We start from the raw sequence: 25,756 nt of genomic DNA, 5'->3' as shown, positions 1-25,756 counted from the left end.
TAACAAAATAAAACCTGATGATTAAGGCATGCAAGGCATGCTTTGATTGGATGAAAAAAGCTCATCTGTGACTGGCTGGTGTTGTGGTTCATTTACATACAACTTCAGTTTGGAACCAGACACAGAGCTGAGCACGAGCAGAGACCGAACAGACCGAGCGAGCAGACGGAGAGTGGATCAGAGTGAAGTGTGTGTGTCACTCAACTTGGTGTCACAAATATCATCATGCCATATTAACAAACATCTGGTTGAACTGCACATCTGTGGAGCTCATTATAGGAGCTACGTCTCAGAGCGACGCTGCTAAAAACGTTGTTAAAAGGTCAATAGAGGAGCCATGTTGTGATGACTTCCTGAAGGGAGAGTTTCAGAAAGAACATTGAGTTTTTAAAGAGAAAGACGACCAATTTCAAGAAGTTAAATTATGAAATCAAATTTTCTTTAAGGCCCTGAGATGAACTGGCAACCTATCCAGAGTGACCCCACCTCTCACCTGGTGACCGCTGCAGGGCACCAGCACCCCTCACAACCACACTGGGGACAAGTATGTGAGATGATGGATGAATTGGATAGATTTCTTTTAAGTCATATTTGATATATAGCATTTTTATAACAATTAAAGCTAAGGAAAATACAAAATTTTGCCCCTTTAAAGTTTTAACACCTTTGAAACTTATTCACATCTTGTCACCAACTTCACTGTTTCCTGCTGAAAAAAATATCGATACAGCATGATGGAGCCACCACCGTGAGACATGACTGACTGATTTTCCCATTGCAGTCCTTCACAGAACAGAACTCTCTTATTAGGCAACACCTAGAAGGTGAGCTCTAGATTTTTAAGTAGTTGCATCAGAGTAAAGGGGGTTGAAGACAACCAGTCCCACACTTTTCATGTTTTTATTTGTGAAAAAGCATCCACTGTGACTGCACATACCTGCACACTTGGTCCGGCTGACCAGCGGTGGGCCCGGCGCTCCGGTGCCTCCCTCCCCGGGTCGGGTCAGCAGAACGCTGATGTAGTACTCTGTGTCTGGCTCCAGGTGCCAGACCTTGTAGGTGAGCGAGCCCACCACATGGGTCTCCTTCCAGGTGGACTGGCTGGCCCGGTACTGGATCTCCCGCCGGATGACAGGTCCGTCTCCAACAATGGAGTTGGTGTTGAGCTGGATGATCAGGTAGGTGGGGCCCGATCGCAGGAGCTGGGGCGGGGCGATGGGCGTGGGCGGGACTGGAACAGAGAAGGTCACCTGGTGTGAGCTCATTAAATCTACTTCCTGTTAACTGGGCTGGTGCGCAGTGTGGAGGGAGAGTAGCCCTCCATTATTGTAGACTTCATGGGTTGTGTTTTTATGATATTAAGCACGTTGAACTACTTTGTTCCAGAAACATGCTATAATAAAATTAATTGACTGATATTGCTAAAACATCACCAAATTATGAATATTGTGTGAACATACAATATTTCTTGGCAGTAATCTTAAAAAGAGATTAATGCATATATATATATATATATATATATATATATATATATATATATATAGACGCAATTTTAATGATTATGGTATATATGTAAGGAAAAGTCAAAATTCTTTCTCTAAGACAGATTGATTATCACATTAGATCAATCAAAAACAGACGTCTTAAACACGAATCTAAGGCTTTTATGAAGATTTATTAATCTCCTGCAAATAAATGATATTAATGACATAAATCTCGATATGTTGTACAGATAAAGTTCTCTCGTTCAAACGAGATGCTGTTCCTGAATTTATTTCCAAGCTCTGGCAGGTTAATGTTTCCATAGCGATGTTTAAAGCAAACACATTTGTTTAGCATGAAGGGTTTCATTTCTCGGCTCTAAATTGTACTTACTCCACTGCCCAGTAAGCTTTAATGGTTCTTCAGGTAATCATCACTGTGACCTTTTAAACCGGAATTCTGCTGCTTAAATCCAAATATATATATCCCAGGTGACCCTTGTGCGACCCTTAACCAGGAACCATTCAGATCAGTTCACAATGCTGATTATTTCAAAGGCTCTTGTTAAAAGTGTAGTGATGAAGTCAGGGTCAGCAGTGGAGTGAGTCCTTCTTTATGTGTGCCTGTAAACCAAGTAATAAAGAAACACGAGAAAAGCAGAAAGCAACCACGAGGGAGCAAAACCCAGAGGAAAAAAAAAAGAAAATATTTTCGCGAAATCCCTTTCAGCATTATTGAAGAGGGCGATGCACTTTGTTCTGAAATGCCTCCAACAACAGAAGCAGCAACGAGACGACTGGTTTTGTTCCTGAGACAGAAGAAATTACTTCAGATGAAGAGAAACAAAACAACACAAAGAAACATGGAGTGAATGTGTGGAATATTCTGCGATAGATGTTAGCTAAAGAGTAAAGAAACCACACTTTGAATATTGAGCTGCTTATGGTAGTAATGAGGCTAGCTTAGCTTCTGGAGCAATTCATTGTTTTAAATGCTGCATTAAATGTTTCAGCTAAACATAAACACGCTGGTTTAATGCTTAGCAGAGTATATGTGTATCACCTTTACAATACTCTATTAGAGCTGCTTTTAGTTTTATCTTAAGTGTTGCTAGAGCCTGACTTTTTCAGTTTTTTTTCTTGTTCTTTTAGTTATTCTTATTTTCTTGGGTTCTGTTTTTGTCTGTCGGTTAGACAATGCCTGTCAGTTATTGTTTAACCGACTGCCAGACAACAACCGACTGCCTGTCGGTTATTGTCTGGCAGTTTTGTTTATTTTGCCATTTCTTTTTGTGTGTCTTTCTCATTTTCTTTTTTTATTTTTGATTGTCCACATTTTTCTTTTGTTGCTGTTGTTCTTCCTTCATTCTTTTTTCTCGTTTCTTGCTGCCTATCTTTCTTCCTTCCATGGCCGGCTCTAAACAGGGGCCAAAGGGGCCAGTGCCCCTGAAGAACTGATCCTGGCCCATTTATGACCCCAGTACTGAAGAGATAATACTAACTCAGTTTCCTATGATGATATGCACTGGCACAGGAAGTATAACTAATTGGTCCCTTGGATCAATTTCATTCTTTTACCTTCAGTTTTACTTTATTAATAAAATAAAAATGAAGGTTTTGAACGTTGAACTTTGACCACATTGAGACAGAACCACAGCCTTCATCTTCTATATCAGAGGTCTGAGACCTGCTGCAGCAACAAGCGGATCTGTGGCTCACTTAATATATTAAATGATTAAATAATTAAATGTTACCACTTTCTTTTGCTCTATGTCCCAACCTCATTATTTGGAAATATGCAATGTTAAAAAAAAAGAAAGAAAAACAGTTTAATGCCAAGAAAACTAAGCCATTTAAACTGGCTGTCCTGTAAATACAGTAACTTAATAGTAACTTAAAAAGTAGATGAGAAAAAAATCAAAACATTTTCATTAAAACCAGTGACTCACGGTGATTTCCTATGACGGCTCCGATCTTTCTGTTTATCATAGAGAACACAATGTAACGACAGCAGACTGTGATGAAGCCGTGATCGTTCTATGACATGTACATCTACTCAACTTGACAAGCTGTATGTTTTCAGTTTTCTATGTATAAAACCAAGAGTTAATTAAAAATAAACACATTTTGTCCCCTGCCGGTTATAATAGCTGTGTTTTAATTAGAATCAGCCACTGATGCATCTCTAACTCAATCAGACAAGAACCAACTGTGTCGCTATGAAGGCAGGATTTACTGAAAGATCCAATAAGTTTATTTATTTTAAGTTAAAGTTTGACACTACAGTACTTTGCAAAACTATTTCATCAGTCAATCAAGTTCATTTGTGTAGCACATTTCAGCAACACCGCAGTTCAAAGCACTTTATTTATATCATGAAAACATTAAAAAAGCTTATGCTTTCATAAACATGTCATACAGTCAACAATTGTGAAACCAGGAACACTGGAAAATGTTCAAATGTTGCCTCCCTCCTCAGAGAATCAAGTTCAGATCTAAGAGTAGCATACATAGTCATCTCCTTCAATCAAGACATGGATTTAAAACACAGTAAAAAATCAATTAAAAAATTAAAAGAAATAAAATATAAATAAATTCAACATAGCCATATGTGTCTCTTGTGTGCCAAAGAGTCTGTTGCTGTCTTTGGATAAGACCAGATAGTCCAAATGTTTTAAATTGGATTATACAAATGATATCAGCTTTCACTCTGGAAAGAATAACATGCAGAACAGAAAGGAAAGCCAGAGAAATCTAAGGCAGCCTCATTTATGTATTTGTTAAAGATGCAAAACTCATTAGGTGAAGAAAATTAAACCATCTATTCTCTCTATTAGAGAAAATAGATGGAAATGTGATTACTTCGTATCGCACCTGTCTGATAGGCTTTTTTTCTTTTCTTTTGATGTTTGTTGTAGTTTGTTGGTGTAACAGTTCGATCATTTGATTCTGACCCAAATGTTTGGATTATATTCATCTGCATACGAATATGTATGTGTGACTAGGTAAGAAGAATCCATTCAAACTATGTATGCCTTGTATTTTATGTACTATTATTAAGAATGGATCCTATGAAAAATAGGATGGGAGACCAGGCCAAGGAATATATATACATGATTAGAGGAAACAGATTGAAATATATTATATTTCCATCTATAATATATAATATTTTTCCTGGCCTGGTCTCCCATCCCTGTGAAAGGATGTTTGGTCGGCGCGTCACTGTGTGTTTTATTGTCTCCTTGTCGTTCGTTCGTTCTCTTTCTTTCTTTCTTTCTTTCTTTCTTTCTTTCTTTCTTTCTTTCTTTCTTTCTTTCTTTCTTTCTTTCTTTCTTTCTGTTTCTATTTTTCTGTTAGTGCGTCCACATCTCTCTTTTTTGTTCTTCTTCTTCCTGTCCTGCATCTCCCATGTTGAAATCCTCCACTCTGTCCCACAGATATTCTGCACCGTTGCAGGACTTGCTCACCTCTGACGATGAGCTCTCCAAAGTTGGAGACGGCGGCCCCCCTGGGGGACAGGGTGATGCAGCGGTAGAGGTCCTGCTCGCCGCGCTGCGCCTCCACCTGAAACGTCGCCATCAGCCGCTTGTGGCTCAGCCGCGACAGCCAGGAAGTGTCAAGCACGGCGCTGTTTCTCCGCTGACAGCCAGACAAAGAGCACACAGAGGGAAATGGACATGTTTACTTAAGGCCCATCAATGTGATTAAAACCGGGAACACAGCAGCCTGAGGAGACACACACACGCACACACAAAAACAAAACAAAAAAAAAAAACTAAAGGTGGTTAGAGTCTGCTAAGTGGCGAGGCGAGATAATGAATATGTGATAAATGTCAGCGGTAACCACGCTGGCTTCTCCTCCAGCCTCGCGGCCGTCGTCGTTTCCAGCTGACATCTCCTCAGCCGCCTCCATGCTGATGTGTCAGCGCCGCAGGCGGACCGGAGACTGGCTCAACCCGTCAGGACCAGATCAGAGCCGGCTGCCGCTCAGAATGCCTCCTTGCAGGACATGCAATATATGCGGCTCGCTCAAACAATAAGCAGATTAGAACGTAAAATGTGCGCTCTTGTTTTTTCACTAGGAAATCGATTTGACATCCAGTGGTTTGAGCTGGGAATGACTCAGGAGAAAATTGGATGCAGTTTGGAGAATGTTTATGTCGTGTGCATGATGTAGTATTTTTCCTATTAGTTACACATTTTTACAAATATTCACCTCTTTGAAAGTGACAGACCTAATTCAACAGAGGTCCATTCAACTGGAGCCAGTAGTTTATATATCAGTCATGATCAGCAAAATATTGCCAAAAACAAATTACTAAACAACCTTTATGTCAACTGATTTCTAATGAATGAAAATGAATTTGCTTATATGAAATGCGGCAATCAAAAAAACTCGCTAGGATCTGGTGTTTTTTTTTTTGCTGCATCAAAATGAGTGTGTTTTGCACAACTGCAATGGAAATACTTTTGTCACATCACACGAGTCACATGATCAACAACAGGATGTTACTACTGGCAGGAAAGACGAAGAAGACGACAGGAAGTGGTTGGAGGATGACGGCTCAGTTTGTTTTTTAAATATCTGCTCTGGCTAAAAAAACTTACTTGTGTGAGATTTTAACTGTGTGCTTATTTAATAGAAACACCGCAATTGCAAAGTTGTGCTTTTTCAACATTAGCAGAATACCAATAAGGTTTTGTGCTCAATTGGAAACACAATTACGCAATATGATACGTATTTTTATGTCATTGAGATTTATTTTTGCAGAAATCAGTTTTCACGTCGTCATCAAAGAGTTTTTGGTCAAAGAAGCAAAATTTAGCTGATCATAATGGGTTTGTTAAAGCAACAAAAGTCTAAAACATCCAAGGGAGACAATAGTTTTCATCGGTAAAGCACACGGACTGCTGTTTCAGTTTTTTTCACTTTGCACACACACACACACACGCTGGCGACCTGTCCAGGGTGACCCCGCCTTTCGCCCGAAACGTTCGCTGGAGATAGACACCAGCACCTCCTGACCCCGAAGGGTGTTAGAAAATGGATGGATGGATGGATGGACACACACACGTGCATGCGCACACACACACACGTGCACGCACACACACACACGCACCCACGTACAATTTGCCATCAAGGAGAAAAGCTCTCAGTTGTTTGCGTCTCCCACATGTTCTGCGTGGCTCTAGCCATGAACAAGAATTTATAAACTAATATTTTTAGATGATTTTTTTTTCATGTATCAATGACACTCGAACACAGTGAGAAAGGGGTTTGAAGAAATAACATCTCAAAAAAGAAACACAAGGGCTGGGACTGGGAGGATAGTGAGATGTAATTTGCGAGGCCCCTTCTCCCTGCAGCCGTCATTTCAAAAGCACTCACATGTTGAGGCTTCAAAGGCCAGAGAAGGATTGAGGCATTCAGAGAAGGGTTTTTGAAGACTAATATTAGCTCATATTCAGACGAGGGAAATTGAAACTATTTTCAGTTGGTGAATGAGAGAAATGGCTTTCGGCTTTAGTAAACCAAAACCCGTCCCAGCCAGAGAACTAAAGCAAAAGGCGCTAATTTAATAACCTCTCATATCTGCAACTGGATCTTTTCCCAGCAGCTCTGAAATAATCAAAACACAATATCAGGCTCTCAAACTCAGCATTTATCTGAACCATACTGCAGGATTATTAGTGACGTTGTACTCAATTACAGGAGAATGGATCCAGAGTTTTAAGCAGCTCCACTGATTAATAAACCTAGAAATAATTCAGCTCAAAAGGATTTATGTTATTTATGTCTTACTTCATCTTCCCTTTGAGTCTGGAGATTTCCCCTTTCTCTTCCAACATGGCTGAGTGAGTTTGGTGTGGAAGAACATGACTGACCTTCAGAGCCCTGACCTAAACCTGATAGAACACGTTTGGGATAAATTAGAGCGGCGACTGTGAGCCTGGCCGTCTCGTCCCACGTTAGTGTCTGACCTCACAGATACAGCTGGCGCTGCAGGCTGTTTTCACACCTGATAGTCCAATAGACTGGATTTGATTTGGGACCAAAATTGTGACATTTGTTACGTTTTCAGCTGGTTTCTCACTGTAAGGTGTCAAACAAACCAAACCCCTTGAAAAAAAAAACCTGTTTGCAAAATAATAATAAAAAAAAACAAAAACAACTGTTTACTTTCTTTGCCTGTGGGGGCACTGCACCAAGAACCACTGAAGAAAGCGACATGAAAACCTCTGAAGAAGACATGAGCACAACTTCCTGCTTCACAAAACGTAAATCAAAATGGAGAGGCGTCAGATTCTGCAGTCTTCCTGCTTTTGGAGTAGTCTCCAGACTTTATAGGCAAATAAACTAGATTTGGATTAAAGCGGACTAAAGAGGGCTGCTGTGAAATAAATCCTTAAAGATTTTAGAGTTCCAGCTGTAGCATGCTCCACACTCATGTCTTCTGAATTTGGAGAAAGTCAGAAAAGTGAAATAACTTTGATATAAATAACTTCAAAGATCCTTCTGAGGTAGTTTGTCCTATCATCAAACAAAAAGCCTCATAACTGGGAGTATTCCATCATATTTCCAGCATGCAGCCATCCAGGTCTTCCTAAAAAAGACCAAACTTGATAGTAGGGTACTAGAAAAACTCTAAATTGCTTTTTCTGTCCAAAACCCCAAAAGTTATTATGTTAAAAATGCTTCCATTTTCACTCTTCTGCATGGTATTGTAATCTCTTCAGGGAGGATAGAATTCCTTATAACTCTGAAAAGGTTACGTAACCATGGTGACTCAGGAAAAATAAGTGAAATATATATAGTTGAAACCAGAAGTTTACATACAGTGAATTAAAAAACGACACGCACACAAAGGTTAAATCAGATCTAACTTCTCTGATTTTAGCTCAGTTTGAATAACAAATTATTTCCATTTGCTAAATGATTAGAGAATAAATGTATCAGAGATTTATTTATTATAGAATCAGAAGCAGGGGTGAAAGTAAGGGGTTACGGCAGGGTACTGCGTACCCCTAAAAGATTTAGCGGGGGTAAGCAGTACCTGCAAGAGAGGGGAGCGGCTGTCTGCTGTAAAAAATCAATGGGTTCACTGTGCAGCCGTGACTGATTAGTTTTTCAAGAACAATCTAAAACAGACTTAATAAATAACTTTTTTCCCATTTCACATAGTTTCTGAACTGTTTTTTTGCTAGAGCAGCGGTGCAACATGTCGATCGTCGAAGGTTTTGAGTCGATCTCAGCATTAGGACAAACTGAACGCAGCCAGACGCTGAGACCAGCACGTCCTCCTCTGACTCCTTAGCAAAACGTTTATAACTTTATTAAAGAACAACAAAAAAATCAATAAAACGTGTTCAAATTAATGATCCATCAACAATAATAATCTCATTGATTATTGTTTCAACAAGATGTTGCGCAATTCTGTGCGTTTCGGTTCCATTACCAAAATAACTAGCAGAGCAGGAGTTTAAAATGAACTAATTAACCACCGCTGAGTTCATGAGGCTTATTAATGACCGCAAAATACATATCAAGCCTGCAAACCTAATATCGTAACGGACTGAATGTTTTTAACATAATCTCTGGTCAGCTTGTGGAGCGCAGGAGGTTGCCATAGCAACGGGTGTGCTTTAATGACAGAGAGACGGAGAGTAAAAATGTGTGAGTGGTTTAGAGTTGATCACCTGTTCAGGTTGTTTTACCTTTGTTTACCTTTGCTGTGGTGCATCACAGTCGTTGTAATTTATGAAAGTTCAATAAACGACAAACTTGGACTAATTACTTCGTTCTTTGTGAGTATACGTCATTTACAACAAATATCAAACACGGTAAATACATTTCATTAAGTATCTAACAAACAAATGGCTTTTACCGCAATAATTATGTGAAATTAAATTAATTGTCTAATATTAAAAAAATAGTGTGGTGCTGTCGGGCTCAGAGTCTGAGAGGCTTTTCCTTTATCAAACAATTTTTTTTGCCTCTTATTTAGTGGAAATATTGATGTTGATGAGATTTTCTCCAAAATAATAACCTTTTTCAACCTTTATAGCTCCACTGTTGAAAATGAGGCTCTAACATTCACAGGCTCTAACATTGACAGTGAAATAAAATCCAGTCCAACATCTGGTTTGAGGTGATTCCTCTGGAACCTGCTGGAGGAAAAATATCCCAACTTCAGAAGATGAGCTTTAAACTAAAAGAGTTCTGTGGTTCCTCCTATCAGTATGAGAGTCAGGGTGAGGAGGCGCCATGTTAGGAAGAGAAGTGGAAGCTGCAGGATCTTCAGAACAAACTGTTCATGATGCTGGGCTACTGATCATCCCTCTGTCTGGACACAGGAACATATAACCAATTTAAAAGCTAAAATGAATGGTTATATGGTAGACATGAAAAACTGGGATGACTCCATACCATGATGTTCAGAGTTTAGGTCTCATGACATCTCAAGGAGTCAACATTGCAGCCAGTGGGCTGAAGGAAACATGGCTCCATTATCAGCACAGAAACTCCATGTTTGAGCACAGTAATACCATGGTCAGTAATACCTGTGGTTTTGACACTGTGAGCAGGTGCCAGGTTGTGCTGAAAAATGAAATCTTCATCTCCATAAAGCTTTTCAGCAGATGGAAGCATGAAGTGCTCCAAAACCTCCTGATAGCTGCTGCATTGACCTGCCCTTGATAAAACACAGTGGACCAACACCAGCAGCTGACATGGCTCCCCAGACCATCACTGACTGTGGGTACTTGACACTGGACTTCTGACCTTTTGGCATTTCCTTCTCCCCAGTCTTCCTCCAGACTCTGGCACCTTGATTTCCGAATGACATGCAAAATTTGCTTTCATCCGAAAAAATTACTTTGGACCACTGAGCAACAGTCCAGTGCTGCTTCTCTGTAGCCCAGGTCAGGCGCTTCTGCCGCTGTTTCTGGTTCAAAAATGTCTTGACCTTTGACCTGGGGAAGGCAGCACCTGTAGCCCATTTCCTGCACACGCCTGTGCACAGTGGCTCTGGATGTTTCTACTCCAGACTCAGTCCACTGCTTCCGCAGGTCCCCCAAGGTCTGGAATCGGTCCTTCTCCACAATCTTCCTCAGGGTTCGGTCACCTCTTCTCGTTGTGCAGCGTTTTCTGCCACACTTTCTCTTTCCCACTGAGGTGCCTTGATACAGCACTCTGGGAACAGCCTATTCGTTCAGAAATTTCTTTCTGTGTCTTACCCTCTTGCTTGAGGGTGTCAATGATGGCCTTCTGGACAGCAGTCAGGTCAGCAGTCTTACCCATGATTGCGGTTTTGAGTAATGAACCAGGCTGGGAGTTTTTAAAAGCCTCAGGAATCTTTTGCAGGTGTTTAGAGTTACTTTGTTGATTCAGATGATGAGGTTAACTGATTGTTCAGAGAACCTTTTCATGATATGCTAATTTTTTGAGACAGGGATTTTGGGTTTTCATGAGCTGTATGCCAAAACCATCAGTATTAAAACAATAAAAGACCTGAAATATTTCAGTTGGTGTGCAATGAATCTAAAATATATGACAGTTTAATTTTTATCATTACATTATGGAAAATAATGAACTTTATCACAATATGCTAATTTTTTTAGAAGGACCTGTATATATATATAGGATTTGAATCCAGAAAAAAAAAAATTATATATATATATATATATATATATATATATATATATATATATATATATATATATATATATATATATATATATATATATCCAGATCCAGACAGACAAGATGGTAATAGCGAACCAACCGGACATTGTGGTGGTGGATAAAGAACAGAGGAAAGCCGTTGTGGTGGATGTAGCAATACCAAGTGACTACAACATCAGGAAAGAGGAGCATGAGAAATTGGAGAAATACCAGGGCCTCAGGGAGGAACTGGAAAAGACCTGGAAGGTGAAGACCACAGTGGTGCCTGTGGTCATCGGGGCCCTCGGGGCAGTCACCCCCAAACTGGAGCAGTGGCTCAAACAGATCCCAGGAACAACATCAGACATCCCTGTCCAGAAATGTGCAGTTCTAGGCACAGCTAAGATACTGCGCAGAACCCTCAAGCTCCCAGGCCTCTGGTAGAGGACCCGAGCTCAGAGGATGAAACAGACCACCCGCGGAGGGTGAGAAGGGAATTTTTATATATATATATATATATATATATATATATATATATATATATATATATATATATATATATATATATATATATATATATATATATATTAAATTCATAGTACCCCCACGAATTTAAACTACTTTCACCCCTGATCAGAAGTTAATATACATTCCCTCAGTATTTGGTGTTGTCGTGTCTGAACTGTTTGATTTGACTCAATCATTTTAGGTTTCTTTCCTCTAGATTCTCCTAGTTGCTGGAGTTCTGGCCTCTTTCTGCCTCGAACAGTCTGTTGGGTTTAGTGTAGCAGCTGTTTACCAGGTTGCCTCTCAGCTACAAAACCTGACATTTACTATATCCATAAAACCTGCCATCATTATTATTCTACTGTATATGCCGCCACTCTGAGACATCACCAGAAAGTCTGACTTTGCTTCACCTTGATGACACACAATTCACAAACAGATTTCCCTTCAGCATCTCCAACAAAACAACATCATGGATGGAAAGTAACCGTTTGGTCAGGGTCATCCCATGAAGACCATCACTAACAGACTTGCTAACCTTGCATTTGTTCTGGATTCAAACCCTGATTTTTGTTCAAACACAAAAATAATTTGTCTTCTAAAAATAAGAAATTATTTTTGTCTTATACAAAAACAGATATCAGAGCAGAAGTATTCTGGTAAAGATCAGCTTCTTTTTCTGCGTCTCGCTTCGTCCACGGAGTCTGGACCCTCCACTAATGAGAAACGATTGCTTCCTGGAGGCGTGGCCTCTGTTGAAGATTTAAATTTCACCCAATCTCTAACGTTTGGCTGACGTATGCAACGCGGCAGTTCCACATTACAATGCTTATTGAAAACCGTCTGTGCTGTAAACAGCCATCCTCCACTGTGAAGAGAGAAAGGCTGATCCGAATAACAGCTGTTAATGATAATTCAATATTTGGAAGCTTAGCCAACATGAACTGAACGGCTTCGTTCACCTTTGCTAAAACTACAGGCAGACTGCAATTCAGAAAAACGGCATCATTGTTCACAAATTCTGTTCTAAAATTCTACCAGAGAAATCCAAGTGAACAGGAGAAAACCCAGACTGACTGTCTGTGAAGAGATATTTTAATCGAGGGGAATTGCACAGGAAGACAGGAGGAAGCCAGGATAGAGCAGAATAGTTGGGATTCAACATTTGAAGGGACACGGACCATCAGTTGTGTTTTTAAATTAAATGGAAAATTTGATATTTTTATCTGCACCATTTATTTTCTCCTAGAGTTGTTCAAGATCAATATTTTAACCAAAGATGACAATAAGAAATCCCTCAGTCGCCCATGTCTTCTTACCTCGAGCACGAACGGCTCCGTCTCAGACACTTTGCCCGTGGCGACACACTGAAACGAGGCGTTCTGCCCGGCGTTCACCTCCACGTCTCCCAGCCGAGAGAAATGAGGCACCTTGTCTGTTGAAGTGCAGACAGAGAGGAAAGACACGGATCAACGCAGCTCTTCTGGAGTCAGTGATGCTGTCTAAGCAGAAAACAAACATGGAGGAAAGCTTACTCAGAACCTCTGCTACAACTAACAAGTTCTTCTGTATCTATTTATATTCTGATAAATATTGGAATTGTTTTTTAATATATTTTTTTCTCTCTGGTAAAAATAAAGAAAAGAAAAATCACAACATTGCACCAAGCTTGTTGTGATTTTTGAAGCTCTGTCCCTCAGCCCAGGAAACTGAGTCACCGTGCAAATGCATCTCGCTCCAAAGAGGGAAGAGTGCAGCAGAGGCTGAGTTTAGATTCCAAACTAAAAATAAATCGGTAAGTGTGCCGATTTTGAAAGTTTCAGGTCCCTCCGTTTTTTTTTTGTTTTGTTTTTTTTTATCTAGCAAGGATCCAGTGATTTATACTTCACAGTCAGTCTTGCTTTTCATGAGCACCAGAAAAGGGATATCTGAATTTCATGAGGTCATAAATACGCCACATTATCATTCATTAACATTTTTCTACATTTCTGCTGCATAAAAAATACACCAGTTCTCACTAAAAGTCAGAGTGGATCTTGGCAGCCGTCATTACCAGCGACAGTTCAAAATGCTGGTATTTTTATATGATGTGTTTTAGCAGCAGAGCTTTGGTTAGGCCACATTTCTAAAAATGCAACAACACAAAAGGGAAAAAACCTGTAACCATCATTATATTGTATTTAATTAAGATTAACGGTCTATCTATTTCATGAGGGGTTTTTGAACATTATCTGTCCTTCAATGGTCATGACAAATTGCTCAATTGGATTTAAGTCTTGCCTGACTCTCAAAAAGTTACATTTCTTTTATTGTTTGACTTGCTGGTGAGCTTTGAATCATCATCCTGCTTCATAACCCAAATCTGTTTAAGCTTAAGGTCACAAAATGACATCCAGACATCCTGGAATTGACAAAAAACATTCAATGTGGGCAGTGGTGAATCTAGACAAAATATCTACTGGGTGGGAAGAGAGAGGCAAGGATTTCTCAGGTTGGCAGCATATGATAGAATTATATATGTAGATTTATATTCTGAAGCTCCTAAAGAGACACTGAATGAAAAAATTAAAAAGAAACTCTTGTGCAAGAGATCTGGTGCGCATGAGAAAGTAACTAGTGTGCACATCAGATATTCATTTTCATGGGACGAGTTTCACAACCTTTACTGCTTTTAGAACACTATGAAGCTGTATAGCAGGCAGATCTGGGCCACCCTGTAATGAATGATGTAATGGTGACAGGTGAGCAATGCTGTGCACCGCGCTGACTAACTGAGTCTTGTTTTCCGATGCCATCTGCAGCAACATGGGAACTGCAGCCATGCGGTAACATAGAAATGCAGAGCTGAGAATCATCCATATGAGCACCGTGGTTTATTACTGTACAAACTGGAGTCAGCGGATGATGGGGGACAGTGGACCAAGAAAGGAACTTTGTGAGATTTGGACCACTTTGGAACCTAAGCATGAAATTCCTACCAACCTTCCCAGTGATCCATTCTGCATGTCTGGATCAACAGCACAAACATAACTGATGACGATAAGGACAGTGAAACGATCATTACCCTAAAAATGAAGGTGACATAGCAAAAGACTGAGTATAATGTTCAACCAAATTCCAGCTACGAGCAGCTACTAGCTGTCCTTCGCCTGTCGCATCGCAGTAGTTTTACAAGTTCCCATCTGGGAGCTTGAAGACCGGATGAAAAGGTCAGGCATTCAGCAGGACAAAAGAGACGGCATCCCGTTGCGAAGCTGCACCTCCAGCAGCCTGACAGCTACAGGCTGTCTGTGCTTATGTATTCTCCTCCATTAGCAGAATGCATTGTGGTCTGTAGTCACTTCTGGGACGATGTGGAGTTTTCTGGACAGGTCAGCTGGATGGCTTCAGAGGGGTCAGTGAGGGTCAGCAGGTAGGATGTGAACACTGTGGAATCTGCTACTTACAGCAGGGATAGTTGAGCAGCACGGTGTCATCCAAGGCGATGTAACCCTGCCGCTCTTCGGAAACGGTCGCTTCAAAGATGACCTGAGGAGACCATGGAGAAATGAAATGACTACAGAGCTTTACACCTTGACAAGCACACTGATTGGAAGTTAGAAATTAAGAGAGAAGGGGTAACTACTGCACTACTGCTAACTACTGTGACCACTACATGCTTAATACAAGCCTGGCTGAATTCAAATAATCCATAATACAAGAATCCAGTCTAGAGGCAGTTAGATGATGGGTAACTTTCATTAACAATCCTCTGATCATATAAGAACATGACCACATGACTTCATTGATATGACTCTAGTTTCTGGGAAACCAGTGACGAGATATCAGTAACACTTGAAATCTGTCTTGATTTTTGTATTAAACATAAACCAAAGACTCACATTATTTACTGTTTGATAAGTTTTGTTGTGTAAAAACTATTAGGTAATAGGGCTGTGTAATTTTTGTCGATTCTACGATATTTATCAATATTTTTTTCCTCAGAAAGTATACATTTTTCATTTGCGAGTGTCAAGCACATTAAATGCATTAAATCCTATTTTGAGTTTTATGTCAAATCCGCATGAATTAAATGACAGCTGTCACACTAAACAGTTACAATTAAATAATGAAATGAAATAGATAAATTACATTATCTAATATAAGTGAATAAGACAAAAAATGTTCCTTTTCTGCATAACCAAATACCAAATAACATTCAAACAAAGCAAATATATAACAAATATGTAACAAAAACAACATTTATTACACCAGTATTACACTATCAGTACAATTAATTCAATCCAAGTCTATGGAACTGTCACAGAATGTCACCAAAATCACCCTGTCCCTTTAAAATCTTTCAGAAAATTGTAAAAATATATTGAATCGTATAGTTTGATAAATATCGTGATATATATAGTATTGTGAGCGGAATATCATTTATTATATTGTATCGTGACATTAGTGTATAGCTACATCCCTATTAGGTAGACAACTATGTTCAACATAATAATGTTCATTTTAGACTGTTTGGAGGGTTTTATATAATTGCATTTTTTTCCAATTTGAATCAATGAATTCATCAAAAACTGGTTTTCAAACGCAATTTTTAATAATTTTCTCTTCTGACACTAGGAAAAGACTAAGATGGTGCTTCAACATTTTGATTAGAATTTATCTGAAGATGCTGGATCGCACGAGCTTTTACACAATTTTTATTCATTGTGTAAAAGCTCCAGAGGACAGTCTGGCTGATGGTTGTATCATGTACTGTAAATGAACACATCACCTGAGTAAAAGTTGGGAACTATTTCTTAGATTCAGATTTAGAAATAAATACTACAGGTTTCATTAGACCAGCTTCTCCAGCTGGTACTTCCATTAGACCCAAAGGAACAGAGCAGGAATCCTTTAACACAGCCTAAACATGAACTCACTCGTCTAAGTGAGCTGGGTGCACACAGAGACTCAAAGTGACTTCCCAGCATGCACCACAGTCATTCTACGATCCCCAGGATTAATTGCAAACCATCCCCTGTGAAAGCCTTCACGTTTTACTGAGCCGCTCTGTCTGAACTAGCAGGTGCTAATATGACAGCGATATACTGTATGCCTCTGACATGAGGTGTGCACATTACAGCTGCCGGTCATCTGTCCGCAGCCCAGCGCCTGTGAGCTTGCGCTCAGATGGCCGGGAGATTTGCAGTGTCCACCATGCTTCAGGCTCTGAGTGCCGGGGGCCAATCAATAATGCCGAAGGCTTTGGTGGATGGATACAGGCTAAGCTTTTCTTTCCACTAATTTATTTTTATTTTTCATTCATATGTCGGGTCATTAGGGACGTCTGACCGATTAACTCCTCAATTCATCACGCGTCAACGCACCCACCAGCATCGATTTGCTCAGCTTTGCGCTGAGACACTAAGCTCCTCTGCATCTGCACTCACTCAGAGAGAGTGTGTGCGTGTGTGTGTTTGTAACATGCACAGCCAAAAAACAAGCATCAGTGTTCAATACCTGTGCATATGCAAACACTAAGCTATTATGTAAATTGCTAAAACTCAATCCCAGCACGGCATGTACAACTGCAGATTAGACAGTTTGCTTGACGAAGAGAAACAGTGGATGCCCGTAAAACTCTGCCCAATAAAACACAAGAGAAATATAGTACTACAAATAAACAAGGCAATGTTATGGCACACAATTTTTCAGAATATTGAGGGGAACATATACAGAATCCGCTGTTTAAGCCCTTAAATACATTTTGTTATGTACTTTGAGTTTGTATGATTGCAGAGAAGTTTAATTTAGAATGTCTCGGTGCTGCGTAGATATATTTATATTCTGTTTGGGTCATTTTTCAATTTATTCAATTATGTTTTTTGAACCTGCTAAACAAGGTCACAGATTTCAGGCTAACAAATTTTGTCATTTTTACTATTTACTGAAATTTTGCAGTCAGATTTCCTGGAAGCTGAAGCATCCTGGAAGCATCCTGAAGCTACCTGGGTAAGTCGAACTGTTTGCTTCTATGTGCTCATATTCAAAAGGTGTGTGTGTTTTATGCAAACATATAAAAGATGCTAGTCTGATTTAAAAAACTGTTCTTTTTTGTACGCTTTACTTCATCTAGAGAGTCTGGACCCTCAGCTACTGAGAAACGATTTCTTCCTGGAGGCGTGGCCTCTGCTGAGGTTTTAAATTCTACCCAGCCACTAAAGTTTGGCCACAACGTTTGTAAGAAGCTTACTGGAAATTTCCTGCACTGTAAACAACCATCCTCCACTTCGTAGAGAGAAGAACCGATCTGAACGAAGTGGCTGTTGAGGTTAATGCAATATTTAGAAGCGTGGCCAACACTGACTGAACGGCTTCCTCCACTTCCTCTGCTGCCCCTGATTAAACTACAGACAGACAAAAAATCTGTCATTGTGCACAACTTGTAAAGTGCCTTGAGATGACATTTGTTATAAATTGGTGCTAAATAAACTGAATTCAATTGAATTGTCCTATTTGCTGATTGGCCCAGGTGAAATTCTACTGGTGGAATCCATCTTAATGGGAGAAATCCCAGAAGAAGAGATGAGAATTGCATCATAAGGCAATAACTAGGCTGAAAAGATCCAGTAGGAGAAAAAATATAGCAAGGGAAGAGAGATGGGAGGAAAAAGTCACACTATTAATATTTGCCACCGCATGGGTGATGGCATCTTAAATATTTTACAGCAAAGTCTCAACCTTTTACCCACACCTGCACAACAGTGTCCTTAAAAAACTTTTTTTCTGCAAACAACAGAAAAGTCGGATTTGTCCAAACGAACATATCCAGCTGAAGGTGAGTTCGTTCTACAGTCATCTTTCTCAGCTTCTTCTTTTGTTGTTAACAAAAATGGGCAGCAGAAAAAGAAAAAAAAATGGAGCATGTGACACGGCAAAGGAACAATCTGTGAAGGGAGAAGCGAGTTTTCATTCGAGGGGAGCAGCAGGGGGGCCGGCTCACATGAAGAGGGCTCTGTGTCATCAGCGGTAGCCAAAGAAAATGACACGAGAAACAAATCCACCTCAGAGAAGCAGCTCCACTCTGAGCGTAGATGGTTAGGAGGATGGATGGAGCCGCACATGAAAAAGAGAAAGGAAAAAAAAACATGCAAGGATTGTAATGTCCACCTCCTGCTGCTTCCTGCTTGGCTCATGAGATGCAACGCTGCAGAAGCAACCGGCCTGCAGGGGGAAAACATTTACCCAACCTAACCAACACACCGGAAAGCCAAAAGTATTCACCCCCCCCCCAACTCCTACGTCACATTACAGCAACAGATGATGGAGTATGTATGTCCACAGAACGTATGGAGAAAAGTCCGTGCAAGAAAAATATCCATGACAAATATGGAGACGTAAGGCTAAAAGATGTCGACAGTAAAAATGTCAGTCTTGCTCTTCACAAATCTGGGCTTCATGGAAGAGTGACAATCACACTCCTATCTGTTATTGTAAATAGGAAACATTTAAACTTCGTCTTGAGCCAATCAGGAGACACACAAACATGATGAAGATGGTTGTTAACGGAGACCAAACTGGAACTCTCTGACCTACATCCGAAAACCTATTTGCGGTGGGAAACGAACACTACTTGTCAGACAAACATTATTATTGTCTTTATTCATACTTGTCTGATAAACAGGCCTCCAGTCAGTAGGTGGCAGCAGTGTTCAAATTAACTGACCTGCTGCTTGTTAAAGCCAGGAGAACCAGCACAGGTACACTGGAGTACAGAGCTGACTGAGGAGGAAAGGATGTTTCTGAAACATGCCAGTATGAACCTTCATAGAGGACAAATGGATACGTTTGTGACAGTGGAAAAAGAATGGCGGCAGAGATTAGTAAAGCAAGTATGACTGAGTATGATGGCCAGACAAAGAGATTTAAAAAAATAAATAAATACAAGAATAAAGTCATAAAATAGTAGCTATTGGCAGAATGAAGATGCTATTGCTGGAATAAAGTTGTAAAAAAAAAATTATAAAATGTCGTAATGACAAAAAGCTTTTATGGTTACCAAGATCAAATATGAATGGCTCAATAAGTCTGTGGTGTTTCCTCTGATAGACATTCACTTAAATGATCGTTTTAAAGTCCTGCTGCTGATAATAACTTCATGTTGATGTGTTAAAAGATGAAATTTTTCTTTATTTGTAAATCCAAACCAAGTATAATTTCACAGGATGCTTAGTTTTCCTCATTTTAACGCAGTTTGGTGTGGAGTTCTGATATAATTATGACTTTATTATTAAAAACAAACAAAAGCCTATTAGTCTAGCCCTAATAATCCACTGTAAGTGTCTGTGGTTCACAGAAAAAGGTCAGGACACAGACACAGCCTGTGACTCTTTGGTTTGCTGTGAATGTGAAATGTTATGAACTTTTCATGTCTTCTGAAAAGCTAAAATAAACAATACTGTTGCAAATTACACACAAAAATGTTAAAATGCTATACATTTTGAAAAAGAAAAAGCCTGTGAAGCTGACAAGTAAGCTTTATTTACAGGTTTAAAAAGTTTTACTGTTACATCCCAATGAATCATTTGCACTTTTTCTATTTTGAGTATCACACAGACTGAGCAGTCTGGTGTGTTTAGTTCATGGCATGTGTTAGAATGGCCTACTAAAAGTCTACATGATACAAGGATACTTATGAGATTGAAAGAGAAAGTTGAGCAGATGATAGTTAAACATAAGAAGTAAAACTGTAGACTAAAAACAGAATCTGCCACTTAGCGGAAACAAGTCTACAAACCGATTACTCTGGATATAAAGTGTTGGTTTTTATGTGTCATTTAGTCATTTTTTTCTACTGCCTCTCTTCCAACTCGATTGGACATTAAGTGAGGGCAATACCCAATCCTAGAAGTCAGAGGAGTGCCACCTAAATGACTGATGGGACATTTGCTTTGCTTTGCTTTGCTGCAGTGGCACTTTGCTTTTACTGCCGCTCAACGGATCAATATACGTAAGAGGTCTTTCATCCCCTCTACAGTTAAACGCTTGGATAGACTTGGAAATATTCTAATTAATAACTAAAAAGGCACCCATAGTTTTAACAACAGTGATGTGGAAGCTAGAAGTATTGACTAGAAGTTTCTCAGAAGTAATGCTCAAGGCCAAGAACACCTCTGATCACGGTCCATCATATCAGTGCAGCCCGTGCCCCTCCTGAGGCGCTCCATGATTACTGGCAGATTTTTTTTTCTTTTTTATCTCATCCACTTTAAGCACATTCTCCCTCTCTCTCTCACACACACACATATTTTCTCCTAAAGCCTCTTTGAAGCGTCCTTTGCCTGGGAGGGGCTGCAGCTCTTGGGCCGATGTGTTGGCTGGCAGCACCTGACACAGATCTTTATCGGCTGTGCGGCTCGGTGAGAGGAGAGGAGAGGAGCCGGCCCTGCGGGTCGTTTGCCGAGCTGTGAGCTCGGTGTCGGCGGGGACAAGAGAGAAGAATGCTAGGACTGAATTTATACACCATTTATTTTTTTCCTAGTCATACTGACCACTGAAAGTGCTTCATACTACAGACACAATTTTACACCAATACTCTGATTGGTAGGTAGTTTGGGATTAGGCGCCTTGCCCTGGGCACATTGATGTGACAAGAAGAAGCTGGAATCAAACCTACAACCTTCTGATCGCAAGGTAACTACTCTACCACCGAGCCACAGAAAGGAAGACGATATTAAACTGGCTGTTTTTGTTGGGTTGGTGTAACTTTATTAGAATCTGGTCACAGACGGCTGCAGCATTTTAATAGAACATTCAGAGAAAAGATTTGGTCAGGAAAGGTACACCAGCAACACCAATAACTGCAGACCTGGGAGAATGGTGAAGTAAAAATCATAGAAACAGTCACCAATTGAGAAACCAGTAATAAACATACATTTTATCAAGTGCCATCACCAATACACAACTAAAATGTTGGTCAGTATAGTTTTGGTCATTTGTTATTATTATTATTAATCTTATTCAACAGCAGCTCTAACCAGGTGGGTTTTTAGTCTAGATTTAATGTTGTTTTTCCATTTCCAGGAAGTTTGTTCCAGATTTGTGGTGGATAGAAGCTGAATGCTGCTCCTACATGTTCTGGTTCTGGTTCTGTGGTGGCAGATCGAACCACAACCAGAACCAGAAGTAAGAACCATTCAAGAGTTTGGGAAAAATTCACAGGCCACTGAATGTAGTTGGAGTCCTTTTGTTAATCTACTCCTAAACCAGAAACAATCTTAAGGTTGAGTTATAGTCTCACTTTTGAAAGTTTGTGTTGAGGTAGTAACCTCCTCTAAGCCTCCTTGGAGATCTTTAGGTTATTGTCATCAGGAAGACAAGAGACACCAAGCCAGTCTGGCTGAAGACTTTTGAGGCAACACCTCAGCAGATCCACATGGTGATCAGCTCATGTTAGTTGTACATGTTTGTAATGTTTAGGATGTTTTGGAAAACTGAAATACAGGCCCTTCTCAAAAAATTAGAGAAGGGCCTGTATGCTTTAAAAAAGCATATAATCTAGTTCCAGTCTGTGTTATATTCACCATTATGAAGGTATTCCTGAATTGACCTTTTTGTTGTAAGGTGCCTTTAGATGGCGTGTCATGAATTGGAGCGGTATAAATAAGAGAACCTCAACTGAATTTTTAAAAAGTGGACATAGAAAAAGAATACAAGGAAAAATGTTATTACTTAAATTAAACACCTTCAAGCTAAGCCAAAATTTGCAGCTTCCCAAACAAGCCAAGACAAATCCCATTTGGGGAAAAATAAAGTTTTAGGTTCAGATTAGACGAAGATTGAACTCTTGTGCTACAATGTCAAGAAGTATGTTTGGAAAGGTCAAGGTTGTGATTTCAAACTTGAGAATATTGCACTAAGTGTCCAACCTGGTGGCAGTAGCTACATTTCAGGGTCCGTGTCACTTTACTGGTATTTACGCATTACGCAAAGTTGGTGCAGTGATGACAAAATCCTCCGATCTCGTCAGTGTCATCGTTAATAAACAACGTCTGGCTGAAACGTGGGTGGAATTGGCTGTTCCAACAGGAGAAAGATCCCAAACTAGATCTGGATGAAATTAGTGGAACATGTTGAGTGGAATGGTCCCGGTCTCAATCACATCAATACTTCGTCAACCATCCAGAAATAAGAATTTCTGGATGGTTGACGTAATAAGAAACTCATTCCTGCCTCTTTTGATGAGGCAGACAATCTTTGTTCCTGATCTGTGTGGATGCTCCTGCTTTAATATCTGCTGTAGACGATTCAGCTTCACAGGAAACTTAAGGAAGTCTGTCTCTTTGCCTGCTGGGAGAACTTCCATCAACAGTAGACCCTAATCTAAACCAGACTGTACGAATCGGCTCACTCCACTGAGATCGCCTGTCCCTAGTCCTCCGGCTTCCCCAAACTTTCCAACATCCACACTAAAGGGAAAATAAATCATTACTTTAATTATCAGCTTGGCTGTTGGTGCCAGCGATGAGGACAGGAGAGCTGAGGATGGTGCAGAGCAGGCTGTCCTCATTGATCTCTTCAGGCCTGTAATCCATTAACTAGCTCTTGATTTATTGAGGTGGGCCTCAGAGTGCACCAAGGTTATGGAAGCAAACACCCACCACCACTCAATCCCCACCTTGAACACACTGGGTCAAATGGAATTGAGGTCAATTGACTCTTGGGCGAAACTCACGCTCCTACAGCCACTGCCTCCTCATTACCAACAGTTTCAGGGCGAGGGTAGGGTGGGTGGAGCAAGAGGGGGGGAATCACTAAGAAGACGGACCGCATTAAAAAATAAACTATCAGCTGTAATGAGGTGAGGAAAGGCTGAATGCAGCCGTGAGAATCTTACAAGCTCCACAATACCACTAATTATGCATCAGCACCGATGGAGGCATCAAACTGAGCTATTGATCACAGTGCAGCACTCAGGTAAATGGACCAGTAAATAACGGCACAAGCTAAACATGCAACCCAGAAATTACACCGCGATTGAAACGGCTTGTTGTACAACACAGCAGCAAATCTGCCCTATTTAAACATGCATGTTGAGTGGGAGAATAGAAACTAAACTACAACGTAAACCACCATGAAGAATTAAACTGAGTCTAAAGTAGCTTGGTAAACATGTGGCAGCGCCATTGAAAACACATTTAAATCATCGAACTAAAGCCTCTCCACTAGACCTGGAGATCTATTAAAAACCATAAAATGTGGATTGCCTGTTGACGATTTGCACAGGCATTTTTTTCAATGAAATATAAAAAGTTGTCACTGACATGGCTGGCTGCCGTTACACATTCTTTCAAGCATTTTGATTGGTCAAGGCATGCTATCTGGTCACTTAAAATGCTAAGTAAATGACTGTCTTTGTATTTGGGAATAATTTCAGATGATTTCTGATGTTACTTACATTTTCAGTGTTTCATAATGATTCCTAATAATTGTAAAGCAATCATTTTCTGATCAATCCTGTTTGATTTTTATCTTAAAGAAAGAAAGAAAGAAAGAAAGAAAGAAAGAAAGAAAGAAAGAAAGAAAGAAAGAAAGAAAGAAAGAAAGAAAGAAAGAAAGAAAGAAAGAAAGAAAGAAAGAGAAATAAAAAGAAACAGAAAGGGAAGACAGATGGAAAGATTTTCCTTACATTTTTTCTAAATATCAAATAAATATTTTTACTTCTTGGCCATGTGTAGAGGACCGCCTTACAAATCAAAATCACTCTGACTGACTTTCTTGTAGACAGGAAATCAGGAAAGAGCCAACAACATCCAGAGCACTGCAGGCTTCAGAAAAGGAAGAAAATGTTACTGCTGATCAAAAACGACACAAATAGGCATATTTGTTAAAAAGCACGTTGATACGAGTGTAAGGAAAGCATTTTGTGAACTGTTGAGAGAGGAGAGGAACTTTTTAAAACATGTTCATCCATAAATTCATGATGAAAAATTATTCAATGGACAGGAGCAAGGCGGCCTCTGAGTGGCTCCAGCATAAAAAAAAAAAAAAAACAAGGAGTAATAATTATATTTTCATATGGGGTTGATTTGGATAACTTTTCCCTCATTTGAAAACAGCTGATTTGTATGTACTCATATTATCTTTGTTGAATGTTAAAATTAATTTCATGATCTGAAATATTTAAATGTGACAAGGGAGGCAAATACTTTTTCCCGGTTTTTCTAAATGTAATAATATAATTAGAGGCTTTTGCTTATTTTTTGAACATCACACTGAAGCATTTTTTTATTATCTGTGGACAAAATATGGTCCATATCTGCTGGCAAGTGGGCTGTTTGCTTGGATTTGAGAGAAAAATCTATAATTACCAGCAGGTTTTGCTGGCAGAGTTACATAAATGCATTGGCAGAAAAGAGGCAAATACTGGGTGCTGTGTGAAAGAAAATGGCATGATGGCCTCAGTACCCACACAATCTGAAGACCTGAATCCGCACACTACATATGGATTAGTAAAGATGAAAACATGCCAAAACGACAGGTGTGTTTTACTGAAATTTGGAGGCAGACGGGTGTTTATGGTTTGAAAGTGGTTGAGCTTAGAAAGTGACTGAGCACAGCTGGTATCCCATCCATCAGCTTTTTCAGTTTTTCCGAAGTCTGGCTGCAGGTGTAGCAGACATTAACTCCATAGGAACATTGTACAACTCGTCAGGGGGGAGCTAGAGTTTATCCAGTCCAGGTACATGGTCTGGCTCTGCCACCGGTTCTCTGTCAAGTAAACCTGAAAAACCTCCAAACTGAATCATCCAGAAGACATTTTGATCTGATGCTCAAACCACCTCAACCTTTTGACAGAGTTCATCTGCTGCAGGCAGAAGCCAGACACCCTACAGAGGGAGTTCATTTACAACTGAGGATTCAGTCATAATCCACACATCACTTTAAACTGAACCTTTGACTACAGACACATTACAACATGTCTACAGTCAGCTGTTCGCTGATTGGTTTTAGCTGTCAAGTTGTCAACATAGCGCGCTAAATCTTAAATGTATACATGAAAAATGAAAGAAAAAAGGGATGCAGTGTTTTGCTACTAAACTGTTAACATTCCGAAAACTAGAAA

At 39.8% G+C, this 25,756-nt stretch overlaps 1 protein-coding gene across 4 annotated transcripts in view; it reads right to left on the bottom strand.

Moving 5' to 3' along the window:
* ptprua (protein tyrosine phosphatase receptor type Ua) overlaps positions 1 to 25,756 on the bottom strand; it is a 211,960-nt gene that overhangs the window by 75,532 nt on the left and 110,672 nt on the right. For all 4 annotated transcript variants that reach the window (XM_008421304.3, XM_008421306.3, XM_008421305.3 and 1 more), the window contains exons 4-7: positions 15,099 to 15,180; positions 12,972 to 13,087; positions 4,949 to 5,120; positions 938 to 1,231 (exon numbers count right to left, since the gene is read on the bottom strand). In XM_008421304.3, coding sequence (XP_008419526.1) covers positions 938 to 1,231; positions 4,949 to 5,120; positions 12,972 to 13,087; positions 15,099 to 15,180 — 664 coding nt within the window. The remainder of the gene's footprint in view (positions 1 to 937; positions 1,232 to 4,948; positions 5,121 to 12,971; positions 13,088 to 15,098; positions 15,181 to 25,756) is intronic.

Source organism: Poecilia reticulata, chromosome 11, assembly GCF_904066995.2.
Source record: "Poecilia reticulata chromosome 11, P_reticulata-male-v2, whole genome shotgun sequence".
Lineage (NCBI taxonomy): Eukaryota > Metazoa > Chordata > Actinopteri > Cyprinodontiformes > Poeciliidae > Poecilia > Poecilia reticulata.
Note: the sequence above shows the minus strand (reverse complement) of the source record. Positions and strands in the feature narration are given on the sequence as shown.